The sequence below is a fragment of the Oryzias melastigma genome, linkage group LG19 (assembly GCF_002922805.2).
Source record: "Oryzias melastigma strain HK-1 linkage group LG19, ASM292280v2, whole genome shotgun sequence".
Taxonomy (NCBI): Eukaryota; Metazoa; Chordata; class Actinopteri; order Beloniformes; family Adrianichthyidae; genus Oryzias; species Oryzias melastigma.
In genome coordinates, this window is record NC_050530.1 from 19,730,733 (window position 1) to 19,745,829 (window position 15,097).

A 15,097-nucleotide genomic window follows, 5' to 3' on the forward strand; every position below is an offset into this window, starting at 1 on the left:
AATGTTTAAATCTCGAAAAATAAATGAATAAATAAATAAATAAAACATTCCTGCTCTCTACTTCTCAAGCGTTGAAATTTGCTGTTTTGACATTTTGATCAGGAAAAACTGTTTCCAACTGTGACTTTGATCTGCGAGAAGCATCTTCACATACATTTATTCACAGATAAAATACATGCCGATCTATGCAGTAATTTAAAACCAGCAGGAGATGTCAGAGTGACAGCACGATAACAGAGATTTTATCATTGACGCATTTATGAATGCAAACAATAACAGCGGCAGTCCTAAAGCATTTGTCAGCTTCCTGTCTTTAGCAAAACTGTACCTGTGAGGCCAGATGGAAGAGGAGTAATACAGAATGACATTTTTCCAATATGCACAAGAGAGAAGTTGTGACTGAAGATGGCATTTAGCGGTTAAGGCCACGAGACAGAAAGGACGAAAAATCGATGGCATTTCACAAGTGTAGTTAACAGTTGAGCATAACGAAAACACAGGCAGGCCTGCGCTGGGCAACAAGTGCTCTTTAAGAGCGTGTAAAAGTCGTGATAAAAAGCCCACTGATGTTTCTCTTTGACTTACATGAGACGTTCCCTGACAGCATGAGCAGAGCTTCGCATGTCAGATCCGCCAAAGAGGCCGACGGCAGCAGGCTCAGGACGGCGCACACCTGGAATCAGAGGGGGAGAGGGAGCCGAGGTCAGGTTTGATCACTGAATAAAATATTAACACAGCGTCGCCGCTCAGAGTCCTCTATGATACTCTCAGGGGGGTGGGAGACACACACTGGGAGACCTTCAGTAACCTGCAGCTGCTTTCAAAGGTGGAGCACTTTTTCTTCTTCTCTTTTCTTAAAACAATAAGAAGTGAGAAGAATCTAACTTTTTTTTGCTGCAATTTGCTCCCAGGCTGGCTTTGCTTTAGTGCAGACGTGGAGAAAAAACATGAAAAAAATCCCTTTGATTATAAAAACAAGCAGCAGAAACTCTCAGGTGACAGAGTTGTGTTTCTACCAGCATAACAGCTTCAGATGAGATCTCGCTCACACACACGGGGAGGAAAACAAGCACTATCTGTATTTGTGTGGGTTTTTTTTAAATGACAGCAAAGTGGAATTCGGTGTTTGGATTAATATTTCATCCTCACACTTTGATCTCAAATGCATTTCCTCTGCTTTGGACGGAGGACAGAGTTGGAGACGGCTCAAACCAGGAGGGCTGGCAGCACAAAGGGGGAGGATTGTGTTACATGTTGCACTGGGAAGTCTGGAAAGCATTGATTGACTGCTGGAACTCACGACAAGCTGAAAAAAAAGCCAAAATATCAAAAGCTTAGAGGTGGCGCGGGCCTTTCAAGTGAGTTACGCCTGAAAACAGCTTTTCTCCAGCTGAAGCCATTTTCCACGCTCTCATCAGGTGTCTACGATTACCTACACAGCCCATGTTTGCTTCCTCGCTAAATAAAACAACGGCATTATTAATGCAGAATGTGAAACGATAACATTTCGCCATTTTTTCTGACAGGAAACAGAGAACAAGGCGCTTTAGAGTCACTGAACTTCTCCACCTGAGGGGCACGTTTCTGCTCAGACGCCTGAGGTCAGCACTCAAGGTCATGTAGCATAAAATGTTAGAGTGCCCCAGATTTTAGGTTGTTGCCGGTAAATGCTTTGTGAATCATTGCAGATATTAGAGTACAGTAACCTACTGACCTGACACACTTTCACATATCAAAAGCAGTGGGAGAAATTTGCATAGAAATATCTGCAAGAATACATTGAAATTAGCATAAAACAAGCATTATGGAGGAACATTTCACACCCGATCTTGACGTATGGGATTTTCTCCACACTTAAAAGCCTTAATTTTTGTCAAAAAGCACCAATATCTTTGTTAATCTGGAGTGCCTTATTTAATGAGTCATTCTGGTTGTTTACTGGTGTTAAAGCGATTTTGAAAGGTACACAGAGCTCCAAACAAGGTTCGGTGTTATTGGAATATGCTAATTTGGCTAACGTGTAGCAGCATCGGAGTGTGTTTTTGTACCTGTTACTAACAAGGTTGGGAGTTAGCGTATTCAGTAACGTTAGTTATAGCAGAATCATTATTTATTTGTTTTTTACGTGTTGCAAATAAAGTTCGGAGATACAGGTAATGTGAATACACTAATGAGTAGCGGTACCGGAATGTCATCATCATCATCATCATTTTCCTGACCGCTCTGTCCCTTTCGGGGTCGCGGGGGTGCCGGAGCCTATCCCGGCTACTGATGGGCGAAGGCGGGGTACACCCTGGACAGGTCGCCAGTCTGTCGCAGGGCCTCAATCACACACACATTCACTCTCACATTCACACCTAGGGGCAATTTAGAGTCACCAATTAACCTATGAAGCATGTTTTTGGACGGTGGGAGGAAGCCGGAGTCCCCGGTGAAAACCCACGCATGCACGGGGAGAACATGCAAACTCCACACAGAAAGGTCCCAGCCGGGAGTCGAACCGGGGCCTTCTCGCTGTGAGGCAAGAGCGCTAACCACTGCGCCACCGCGCAGCCCGGTACCGGAATGTGTTCTTTTTTTTTTTTTTTTTTTGTTACCAACAAGGTTGGGAGTTAGTGTAATTATAGAAACATTGGTTTTAGTGATCTAAATCTGCTTTTTTTATGTTGCAAACAAGTTTGGGAGTTACAGGTATTACCAATATGCTAACACGGCTAACATGTAGCAGTGTTGGTCTGTGTTTTTGTTTTATGTGTTACTAACAAGGTTGGGAGTTTGCATTGTTACAGTAACGTTAGATTTAACGGAATTGTTTTTTTTTTTTTTACAAACAAGGTTGTGAGTTACAGGTTTAATGAATATGGTAACAAAGCTAACGCGTAGCAGTGTTGGGCTGTTTTTTTTTACGTATTAATAACAAGGTTGGAAGTTACAGGGATTGCGAATACGGTAATGCGGCCAACATATAGCGCTGTCGGACTGTTTTTTTTTTTTTTACGACTTCCTAACAAAACTAGGAGTAAGCGTAGTCACAGTGACGTTAGTCTTAGTGGTATCAAGCAGTTTTTATGAGTTACAAACAAGGTTGGGAGTTGCAGATACAGCGAATTCTCTAACACTTTTAATGCGGCTAATTAATGTTGTTGTGTAAAAATACAAACCTTTTGATCATGTAAAACTCAGTTTTTAACCCTACAACCTATAACAACACAATGAATGCAAACTTTAGCAAAATTACCAATAATTTGAATAATAATCTATAGAAGTGACAATTAGACTATCTCTGTTTTACAGTTTTTACTTTAAATTGTAGGTTTAGCTTATAAAGGTTAGAATCATGTGTGTGTTGGTGATGTTACTCTAGTGTTCATCTTGAAATTCTCCAATTTTACTTTCCCTCTGGGGGACAAACGCAGTGATGTAATTGAATAACTGGTTGAATATATTAAATAATATTTGGTGTAGCTTATTATACTGAACAACCCATCAGTCAACACAAATATATCAATTTGTTTTCACAATAAAATCAATAGAAAGTGAAATATTTTTCAATTTTGCTCAAACCAGTAAAGGTAAACATACTTGTCATGTATTTGCTAAGTACAAATATATCTATTTAGTAATGATGACATCATTTACATGTGTATTTAGGAGTACACAGACATGTTTCTTGTTTATTTTTTTCCAGTCAAGTCACAGTTAATCGTCCAAAGTTCATATCTATGCATAGATATATCCTGAGTGTTTGTCCTCTTTAGTTCTCTTATGTTTTAAGTGATTGTAATAAATAAATTCCAAATCCAAGTGATAACACTCAAAATGTGTAGATTGCATGATTTGATAAATACAACACTACAATGTTTTTTTGGAGTCAGTATTCTGTGCAGATGGGTTATGAAGTGAAATGTTTTTAGATCTCATTCCCAAGGTCAAACTGCTTTAATTTATTTTATTTTTTTTAATTTAAGAAGTGCTAATTCTTAGTGTGATCCTTAAGGTTTTTTTATGGATGATGAGATACTGTGGAGCAAAAATAAATCTTTTTGCTAGAGTTTGAGATTAACAACAATTAACCCTTTAACCAAAAGGGCAATAGATTCCACCACATTAATGGTAAAAATGATCAAAGCAAAAATGAAAATGAAAGATAACGGGACTGAATAAGACTTGGATGTCAGATTTCTCTAAAAGTTCCTGTATTTCCATCCATCCATTGATTTTCTTGCTGAATCCCTTTTGGAGGCACAGGATTACTGGAGCCTATCCCATTCCATCAGAAGGTCACACATACGCACATTAACACGTAGGACCAATTTAGAGACATCAATTAACTTTTGACATTTGTTTTTGGAAACCGGAGTACCTGGCATGAGCAAGGACAACAAACTGAACACAGAACGGACCCAGTCGGGATTTGAACCAGGGCCTTCAGGCTGTGCGGTAAGAGTGTTAACCACTACAACACTTCCCTGTTGCGCTTCATTAAAAGTTCATGAAGTCATTTTCTTTCATGTTGCATTGAATTGACAGATCAGTTGGAGGAGCGGGCTCTACGCAGGCTCACACTGGTTGTGAGTTTGAACCCACTTTAAAGGAGGCAGGTTTTTCAAACAAGCTGGATTTAAGTGTTTCACATAGTTTATATCATCTGAGAGCTTTAACCCCTTTGGTCTAAAGTTTTAATTAAAAAAAACAAGGGGTTACAGACTAACATAAATATATTGGGGCAAAAATATGGAGTTTCTTTTTAACTTTTTTTCCAGGTGAAAAAACATTGTCTGACAACAGCAAAAAAGGGCAACATTTCATGCTGTTATTAAACAAAAATAAGTCTTAAAACTAGAATGCATTGAAATGACAGTGAAATGAGTCAGAAGAGGCACGCATGCATTGTTTTTGACCACCTATTGTTACAGACACTCTACTAAAGACTTAAAATTCAGAACGGGTATTTAGCATGTCAAGACCCTGGAAGCTTTTTCCACTAATGTGTCACTTAACAGGCCTACAGGAAATATATGTAGTCTTTTAAAGCCAATAGAAGGAAGGACAGATAAAAAAAAAAACAAAAAAAAAGTATCTGGACGGGGACCAGCTGGGACAGTCATGACCCCAGCTGAAGCACGGGCCCACTGCCAAAATATTCATCGCCTGATTCTACAAGGAACAGAAAAAAGTGAGGTGGGGAGGGGGTTGTTTTAGAGCCCGGGACTATAGATGTAGCCGTGGCAGAGCAGAGTTCATGAGACCACATCTAAATGTACCCAACCAAGGTTCTTCGGGTTTAAAGTAGTTTATTTATGTAGTGACTTCTAAAAACCCACTCTGATAAAAATGGTACTTTTGGTGTTTTTTAAAGTCCCCCTCCAATGAAAATTATGTTTTTTGAGTTTTTAACATGTATGTGTGTCATTTTTCTTCTGAAAGAGAACAAATGTAATCAGAAATCATTTAGTTTTTGCATTTCCGAGTATTTCTCCTTTTAAATCAATCAAACTGTCTTGGACAGACTCTGTTTGAATGAATGATCTTCTTTCCATCAACAGCTCTGCTGCACATGCACTAAACCCTCATCTGTTCCTAGTGTCTAGTTCAGGTTCTGGAGAAGAGAAGATGGTATCTTCACATTGACTGCAGTCAAATGAGCCGCCGTTCACATTTCTGTGGTCAAATCAGCATCACTGGATTTTTGGTGTGAGTTTCATCCAATACTTACGGTAGCAGGACTGAGAACGCTGGAAAATCTCCACCAGACTCCACGGAGCTTCTTGATGTGACCACGGAAATGTGAACGGCGGCTCATTTGACCGCAGTTGGAAAGGATTGTAAATCAATGAAAGAGCATTTTGATGTTAGCTTTGATTATTTTATCAAGAACTCTGAGAAACCAATGATTGAATGTATTGATCACAGTCAATAAACATTGGAGAATTAGCTAAAAGAGTCTTTGGTGAACTGGAAGGAGAAAGAATCAGGATTTTGGAGGAAGTTCTGTCCATGAAGATCTTCACTTCCTCGTCCAGCTGACATCCGGATCAGAACCATACGGCTGAACATTACCCAGATTGATGGACGTTTTTATGTAGCAGCGTGAAGATTTACGCTAGCAAGACACAGAACTATCATAATCAGACAGGGGGAGATCAGGGGCAGAGCTGCTCAGCTCATCTTCAAAAGCCACGCCCCCTAGGAGGAGATTTGGAAACAGAGGCTTCAGATCAACATCAAAAATTGCTTTTTAATACATTTAGATTCTGAGATTTTGGTTAAAAACTTAATAATCATCATTAAAACACGAATGGGAACGTTTTTTAATTTTAAAAAATTGTCAAAGGGGACTTGAACATGTTTTTGTAGCATTTTTCTGATGATGAAGGACATTTATAAAGAAAATTCATCTTAAAATTCCATGTTTGTGTATTTCTTTGTTCAAATTGTTGTGAATCAGAAGCAGATGAAAACATACAGTTTGGAAAAGATTTAATTTGTGACATAGAAAATACGCTTCCTCCTCCGCTCCATTCTGATGCATCCACTTGCAGACAAATAGATCCATGAATGTCTTTGTTTTCCTCGTCTGAGCTGGAATCTGGATCAGAACTGGACGACTGGATAACTCCAATACTGCTCTCCATTTTTGTTGTAAAAAGAACTCTCAATTAGAGGTGACGGAAAGGGGGGTGGAGGGTGTAGCTCTACCAACAGTCCCGCCCACAATTTAGAAGTGAATTTCTAATAAACTCCATTTTTTGTTTTTTTTTCTAATAAACTCCTGCTGCTCTGCAGAAACTATTTCCTATATAACAACAATTAAAAAAACTGATCAGTATAATGATAATTTAAAAACCACTGGGAACACTTTGAAAATAGATCAAAAGATGATTGAAGTGAGACTTTAAGTGTCAAGAACAAACAAATGACTTTAATAAAATAAATGATAAAAAAAACAAAGAAACGACAACAAAAAAAATGTGCTCAACAGGAATTTAAATATTTTTGAGTTTAGGATATAATTGAATGTTAAACTGCATCCACACAGCTGCTATAAACGTATCCGTTTGCTGGCTGATGTTTGCCCTTTCAATTATCTTTTTAGCATCAATGTGATGCAGTTACACAACTGTGCAGTAGATGCTATCAGGATGCAGGGATTAGTGCACACTGTGTTAACAGATCACTTTCCACCTGCTCATTTCCACATTTACTCCGTTCTGCTTCATTAAAAATTACAAACACCTTGGTCGAGGATAAAACCCTTTTTTGCAAATTTGACCATTTCTGAATATTCATCTGTCATTTACCATTTTGCTTTGATGTCCAGGGAAATGGAAACAGGCTTCGTCGTACACACGCCTGCTAAACTAAAAGCTCGATTTAGCTCTCCAACAATTCTACTAGAGGTGAAAAAAAAGGCTAAAACAGAACAGAGAGTGGGGTTTCCCCTGTAAATGCCATTGGCTTTAGCCCCTTGGATCAACTTTTCTGGGACACCCCGCTCACCTGAGCTGTATTAGTGGAGCCTATATCGTAAAAGCATAATTAGTCTGGAAAAAGAGAGAGATACAATCTTCATCTATCCTGAAGGGTGGAGAGCTTTTGGGACAGTCAGCCTTTCTAAACAACAGCTTTCATACAAATACTATTAAAAAACACAAATCGTGGTCAAAATAAATGTGCTAGAAACCAATAAAATTCCATCCAGAGAAATTCCATGAAATAGTGAATCTGTAAACTCTATTAATTGATTTTGACAATTTTCAGAAACCATAATTTACAGTCTTTTTATAGAATATAGTTTCTGAAGAGCGACAAGAGTTCATTAGAAATTCACCTCTTGGTGCAGAGCAAAACAAATCAATCTTTATAGAGCACTTTTCCAGCAAAGTGTTTCACATTAAAAACATTTCCATATTTAAAAGCCAAAGAGCAAGACGATAATAATCATAATAATAATAAAAAAAATTAAGGCTGGTAAAATAAAAAAAGTACATGCAATGCCCCCACACACCCTAACACACAACATAATAAAGGATTAATTGAGACACCAATAAGATGTGAAGAAAAAACATCAAGAGAAATCTTTGGCCATTTCTGAATATTCATTTACCTTTTATTTATTCATTTATTTTTTTACACATACTTTGATGTTCAAGGAAATGGAAACAGGCCTCGTTAAACACATGCCTGCTAAACTAAAAGCTTGATTTAGCTCACAGTGTCTGCTTTAGCTGCTCAGCTGGTTTTTACACTTAAGTGAACCACACCAGAGTCTGTTTGCAAGTGAACTGAGGTACAGCGTTGACATTCCTTTAATTACCGTAATTCTTAGACTGTTCTTCAACGGATTCAGAGTCGAAGTAAAGAATCTCTACGCTGACATGCGACACAGTACAGTAAAGAAGTGGGTTTTTTTTTTTTTGGGGGGGGGGGTAGTTTTTTTATGAGTGCCAGGGCAACCCCAACCCCACTTCCAGTCATCCATCTATTTCCAGGCTTTCACCCCCAACCTAACATGACCAGAAGAATAAAAATAGTGAGCAATATTGGAGCTAACATCATGGATCTATTTGTCTAGAAATGGGTGTTTCAGAATGGAGTGGAATAGGAGTTTCTGGCCAACCGAATGTAATCATCTGCTCCTGATTTACAATGATTTAAATAAAGAAATACTCAGAAATAGAATTTTGAGCTTAATTTTCTGAACATATGTCCTCCATCATGGGAAAATGCCACAAGAACACATTAAAAACACCCAAAACACATTTTCTATTAGAGTGGGTCATTAAGGTCGAGGTCACACTGTGTAGCACACACAAAAGCACAATCAGATATGGTCTAACCTCACGATAAAACTCGTTTGGGACTCAAAACAAGCATTCCAAGTATGTGAAAATGTATTTAAGTGTAAATACAAAACTACATTTGGATGAGAACATCATAAAAAAGCCTGTTTTAGAAAGACGTCCACCAGCTTTACATTATCTTAATTGTTTAAGTGCATGTGACAGAGGAGATGGAGTGGACCTCTGGCCCTGTGACCCCCCAGCGCTCATATTTTAGGCAGATGCTGAGGGAACCGAGAGTTACTCATCGGTCTGCTTGAATCCTGGGTAGGATAATGAAAACCAATCAATTCAACTAAGGAGCTGTCGGAGTGTACTTCAGTCGCTTTTTACAGCTGAAGAAGTCTTTTTGAGAAAAAAAGGGATGGTGAGTGAAGGCATCTGCTTTATTCTAATTAACTCAAGTCGGATGCACCAAAAAAAAAAAAAAAAAAGCAGTAGTTTTTACTAGAGAATATGCCTTAGATACTAGAGGTGAGATTAAACGGCCCACAGTTCAAAAACCAGTTTGCGTCTGCTGGGTCTCATGCGACAGATTCACAGTTTTATGGTTCTGCTATGGAAAAGCAGAGGAGTACAGAGGAGGAGAAGGTCTCCCTTGTGGGTACGTTAAAATGCTGAGATGCTGTCAGAGGCTGAGCATGAAGCCTGAAACGTGCCGCAGTCCAGGGTATTTGCTGATTCCAGCCTTTCTGTGTCTTCCATGCTATTTTGCGCCTCATTTTACGCACATTTTCAGCTTCTTACGGCCTTCTGAGAGCAGCTTACTGCTCCCTGCTTCTATTATAGCCATCCTGGGTTTTAACAAACAAGCCGTGACTGATCGTAGAAGTGTGTTTGAAGACACGCCCATCAGAATCAATATTTTATATTAACCATATTTCTTTCTGTCTCCCTGTCCGTCTTGCTTTGATGACGGCTTAGGTTAAACCAAACAAATAACATTCCTTTTTCTGCCCAGACGTATTTCCTTAGAAGACGAAGACGGAGACCGACGTTTCCTCATCTCAGCATCAGCAAAACGCTGATGCGTTCAGAAAACAGCTGCAGGTTAGAGGTGTGGCTTCACCTGCAAGATGTCACGGATCATTCCGCTCACGCCGGCTGATTGCTGACAAGTGTAAGAATACAGCAGCTGCTGCAACGGAACCGTGACAAACGTTCCCTTTAGTAGCTAATTTTCAATAAAAGAAAGTGAGATCAGTCACAGAGAATTATGGTTCCTTTGTTGTTGCTGATGGCGTGCTCTTATGTTGTGCTTAACTATCTTCTCAGAAGTGCTTTATTGTGAAAGTCCCATTCACACACACTGATGCTGTCTAGCCTATAAGCACCAGTATGGGGTTCAATGCCCAAGGACACATCAGAAGTCGACCGCTCTACCTCTACACATCACCACACCCCTTCCAAAGAAACAGCAAGTTGGAACAAAAAGAAATGAATAATAATATTTTAATCGTCCATTATCGATTAAAAGTCTCTGTAAATGCATGTAATTGTGCAATTCAGGCTTCTGCATTCACGCGTAGTTACACAAGTGTTTACAACCATTTTCAGGCTCTACGTTCAAAGTTAATCCAGGTTGAACTTTGACCAATCCAGGACTGGGATTTGATAGTGACGTATAGGTTTACTTTTCATTCACTAAATACCGTAAATTGTAAATTGATCATAAAGGACAAACTGATAACACTTTTTAATCCACACCCAGCAGCCAATCAGAATCGAGTATTCACCCAGACCATGGTATAATTGCAGTTTGTGTATGGCTGGAATTAAATGACACAAAAGGAAAAATCCGAATTCTTCCGGGCTGTGGATCGTTACTTAAGTGCCGATCTGATTTGATTCAGGAATTGAACTTAAAGATTGTTACCTTGTGTATGTCTATTTACTAGATGTGTGAAAAATAAAATTATATGTATTAGATCATTATCATTTATACATTTATTTAGTTCAGGCAATCAGAATCAACAAAACTGACAAAAGCACAAAGATTTGGATAGAAAGAAATGGTTTTGTCACTTTTTAGCATAAACATGACAGTTGTTTTAGATCATTTAACTACAAAACCTGAAAATGTTTTTCCATCCTCAACGTTCCGCATAACTGTACAATCTAAGCATTACATTTTGGTCCAAAGCTGGTATAAAAAGTTGTCTTTTTTTCTGCAACAGAATCAGCTGATTGGTGTCGTTAACATCCGCTCTTCAGCTGTGAGAGCTGCACATCAGCGCGATTCTCCGCTTCAGAATCCGCTGGAGTTTCGTTAATTGCATCAACTGTTGAAGAGTTACCAAAACCAAAAGAATGTGAACACTGGAGCTAAAGCTACGATGTTCAATTCGTTTTTTAGAAAGTCATGTCAGTGAATGGAACTTTAGTCTCATTTTTGAATAAAAAGAAGCTCTTGTTAGTTTTATTTTGAAAACAGGAAGCTTCACCGACACAAAGATTTGTTTACTTCCGGTGACAATAGTGCTGCACATTCGGCTTTGTTTTAGTTCATAAACTTAAAATCCAACATTATTCTGCATTTCAGAGCAAAAAATACATCTTTATAGAATAATAGTTTACTGCATTCTACTATATTTATAAAGATCGCAAATCAACGATCTTGGACGTCGCAAAAATTCGTACTTGAATTTCCAGGAGCAGATCGTGAGTATCTGGTACTCGGTACAGCTCTACTCAATACCCCATCACGTAGCTCCCCAAATGGAGAGTTGTGGGAAAATAGTATCGTCAAATTCACACAATAATCCCACTTGATGACATCATCAATAGTCGCCTGTCAGCTACGTTAGCACAGCACTGCTAACGCTCTGAAATACAAAACATCAGTTTTATAACTTTAAAAAGGTTGTGCTAAAACAAAAAGTCATGACTTACATTTAAATGTAAGCTTCAGTGCTTCAGAGCACAGAAGAAAAGCGCTTCTCCTCTGTGGTACAAAGCCACGCATAATATCTGCAGCGAGGTTTAGCTCTTAAAGAAACTACTTTGGACTACTTTACCGATTAAAATGCTCCTTCAATTGTAGCGAAAGGGGAATAGTTCAGATTCAGTCCAGTTTCATATGTCGGATAGAATAATGAAAAATAAAAAACCTCTTCCAACTGTAGGTGCGCTAGTAAACAGTAGAAAAAGATTTTTAAAAAAAGAAGCCCCTCCCTGCTTGTTCAGTGTGAACACCATCAACAAAATGTTAATCCAAGAACCTGCGTTTAGCACGTTCTTCAACTCAAATAACCAGTATAAACGTAGCTTTATCTTATTTTATGTATATTCATATTTTAATACTTATATATCATGTTCTTTAAATTGTTATGTAGTTATAATGAATTAACATATCAATAACATAAACAATTAATCAGCATTTCACATGTATTTTTTGTTTTTAAAGCCTAAAATGAATCATCTTCAGTTTGTCATTAATTGTGTTAAAATAACAGGAACTAAAAAATGTTTACTAAAATCCTAAAAAGGGGTAATTGTTTTATGAAAAATGAAATAAAATAAAAATCTGGATAACATTAGCCTGCAGGATTCCCCCATATAAAAGACCTCAGTTTGAATGCAAACACAGCATGTTGTGTAAATAAAACCTCCAAATAGTCATTCATTGCTGCTGGAAAATCACCTTTTCTGAAATATCTGCTTGTCAGTTTTGTTAACATGTACTTTACGTCAATGATTCTTACTTTTTTTAATTCTATGATTATTTTTTGAAAAATCAAGATGAAAAACGGAGTAACCAAGTACCAAAACAAAGCCTTATTTTCCAGATTTTGACCTTCAATTTGTGATTCTAGATCCCGTATTTATTGTTTGAACTCAAGGAATTCAGAATTTATATATTGCTATCATAAAATATAAGAGTGTTCTCAGCCAAAGTTTAATTAAAATGTGGTTTGATACATAAATATATGAAAAAAACTTGAAATGTGCTGCAGAAATACGACTTTTTCACCTTTAAGACGTGAGTGTCTGTGACAGGGGTTTTTAAATCACAACAATGGGGACGCAAATAGAAAGCTGGGGGGTTGAGCAGAGGATTCTTGACTATTCTTGGTGTGGTAGCTGCCCCCTCATGCAATAGGATGGAGGTGCATGCAGCCGTGCACCTCAGGCATCAGTAACATCAGCGTGAATGTTATGAGTTCAAACAAATCACGTGTTCTTTGGGTTGTTTCTTTCTTGTTTAACTCATAAGAGCCACAGCACATCCCATAATAACTGATGACAGTGTGCACTGTTAGACTGGAGAGATAGTTTGATCAGTTTTGTGTTTGAAGTGTAAAACTGAACCTAAAGGTTTTGATTTGGCCATATTTTGCTTTAAATTTGAGTTTTTACGCACGAAGAATCCTGTCATTCCAGGCTTAATGTCCAAAGAGAAGCAAATAAAAACAAATGTTGCAGTTAAATTATCCTATAAAATATATTTGGAAGATGAATCTAATGTATTTCTTAGTCAGCAGGTTAAGTAAACATGTTCCAGTCCCCTAAGAGAAGAAAGAACCTGCTCTCGTCAGACCTGAGGTACCAAATCCCTTTGCGCCAAGACTGAAATCTTCCAAAACGAGACAGACTCGCCTAAAATAAGAGTTTATTATTATAATTTAATTTCTGAATCCAAACGAGAGGGGGATGAAGTAAAAAAGTGGAAACGGCGCACAACTTACCTGGAGCAGATAAAAGCATTTGAGGCGCATCTCCAGACTTTTTCACATCATTTCCAGAAGTCCATAAATGTCTTGTTTAAGACTTGATGGAGATTTGGTGTTGATCCGCCTTTCTGCACTCTTGTGAGTTTTATTTTCCCAAGGAAAAAGTGGCGACCAGATACGAATTTCCCCAGTGCCACAGATGCGTCGTGCTTGGAGATGTCACAGGAATTTGCGCGCAGCCCGACAAACCAAACCCAGGTCTCCAAACGCTCCGCGCCGATGCTACATGATGATTCCCCCCCTTATCCACATCATGTTCCGTCCTCAGCAGCGCAGGAATTTCACAACCGGTCAGGTGATGAACTGTCCCCCTAAAATTGCTGCTTCAAACCTTGTCCGCCTCCCCGCACGGAACCAGGGTCCACTTAAACGCACACCATAGATTATAAAACGCTCTGTGGACAGGATTAACCCCAAAGTCCTTCTCAATGCGTGGGTCGCTCCGCAGGTTACCCCGAGCCGCGCTGTCACGTCGCATCCGTTTCACATCCAGCCCCTGAGTCCTGCGTGGAGCAGCTGCGGTGCTGCAGATCGTCTCCTCAGCGCGCCGCCCACGTTGTGTCACTTAGTGGGGAGTATCCGACGCCGCCGAGACAAGAATCCACCTCACAGAGGATCCAACTCCACAGATCAGCTGATCTTAATCTCCAATCTATCTGTAATCTAGACGCCCTTGTTATGAGAAAGTTGACCGCAGCTGAGCTGATTTTCGAGAGGGGGGGTGCGGGTCGGGTCTGTGCGCATTAATGAAGTGACGCTTAAACATACAGGAAATAAAGAGTCTTTTATCAAGAGTCCTCACTTCCATGTGATTCAGGCAGAGTGCAGTTGACAGATTTGGCTGAGAGTTGAGATGGACAGATGGTCTCAGCACTGCGCGCCGGAGCAGTGAAGCATCCCAGGGATTTTTTCTCTGACTCAAGTCCAAATACGCTCTAAAAAAATGATGCTCCATCATTTAAAATCTTCCTCTCCAGGTATAACCCTACACATTTTTACTAATTATATTTATAAATTAGTGTTTCCAATCAGGATTCCAATATGTTCTGGTGCATATTTGCCCAAATATGGCACAAAAAACATCTAGATCAGGTGTTTTTTTTATGCTTTTCTGACTTAAACTAAAAAACACAAAAGTCTTTTTGAGCATCCACTGCAAACAAGCATAAAATGAGATTGACAACCACCATTCATGCTTTTCTTGCAATAATTTAAGCAGATGGGTAAATGTTTGCCAATCAAAAACTCCAATTGACTGCTATGTTTTCACATGCCAACACGATTGTAAGTAAATGGAGGCTGCCATCTGCTGTAACAAGTTTGGATCAAAGAGACAGAAAAAACAGAAAAACACTGGAACATCTGTTATTGCATGAACACATGGATGCAGCCAGAGGAACGGGAAGCACTTGGAAAAACTTAAAACCCTTGAAACCTTTACAATTAGAAGAATTAAATCAGTCAATGCAGCATTTAGAGTAAAAAAATCACTGGAACATCTGCTGACAGACAAAAGATGTA

At 38.8% G+C, this 15,097-nt stretch overlaps 1 protein-coding gene across 1 annotated transcript in view; it reads right to left on the bottom strand.

Annotated features, from left to right (window-relative positions):
• crhr1 (corticotropin releasing hormone receptor 1) overlaps window positions 1–14,531 on the bottom strand; it is a 150,160-nt gene extending 135,629 nt beyond the window's left edge. The window contains exons 1-2 of the mRNA XM_024285068.2: window positions 13,532–14,531; window positions 586–673 (exon numbers count right to left, since the gene is read on the bottom strand). Of these exons, the coding sequence (XP_024140836.1) occupies window positions 586–673; window positions 13,532–13,561 (118 nt within the window). The 5' untranslated portion in view covers window positions 13,562–14,531. The remainder of the gene's footprint in view (window positions 1–585; window positions 674–13,531) is intronic.
• Window positions 14,532–15,097: the final 566 nt, after the last annotated feature.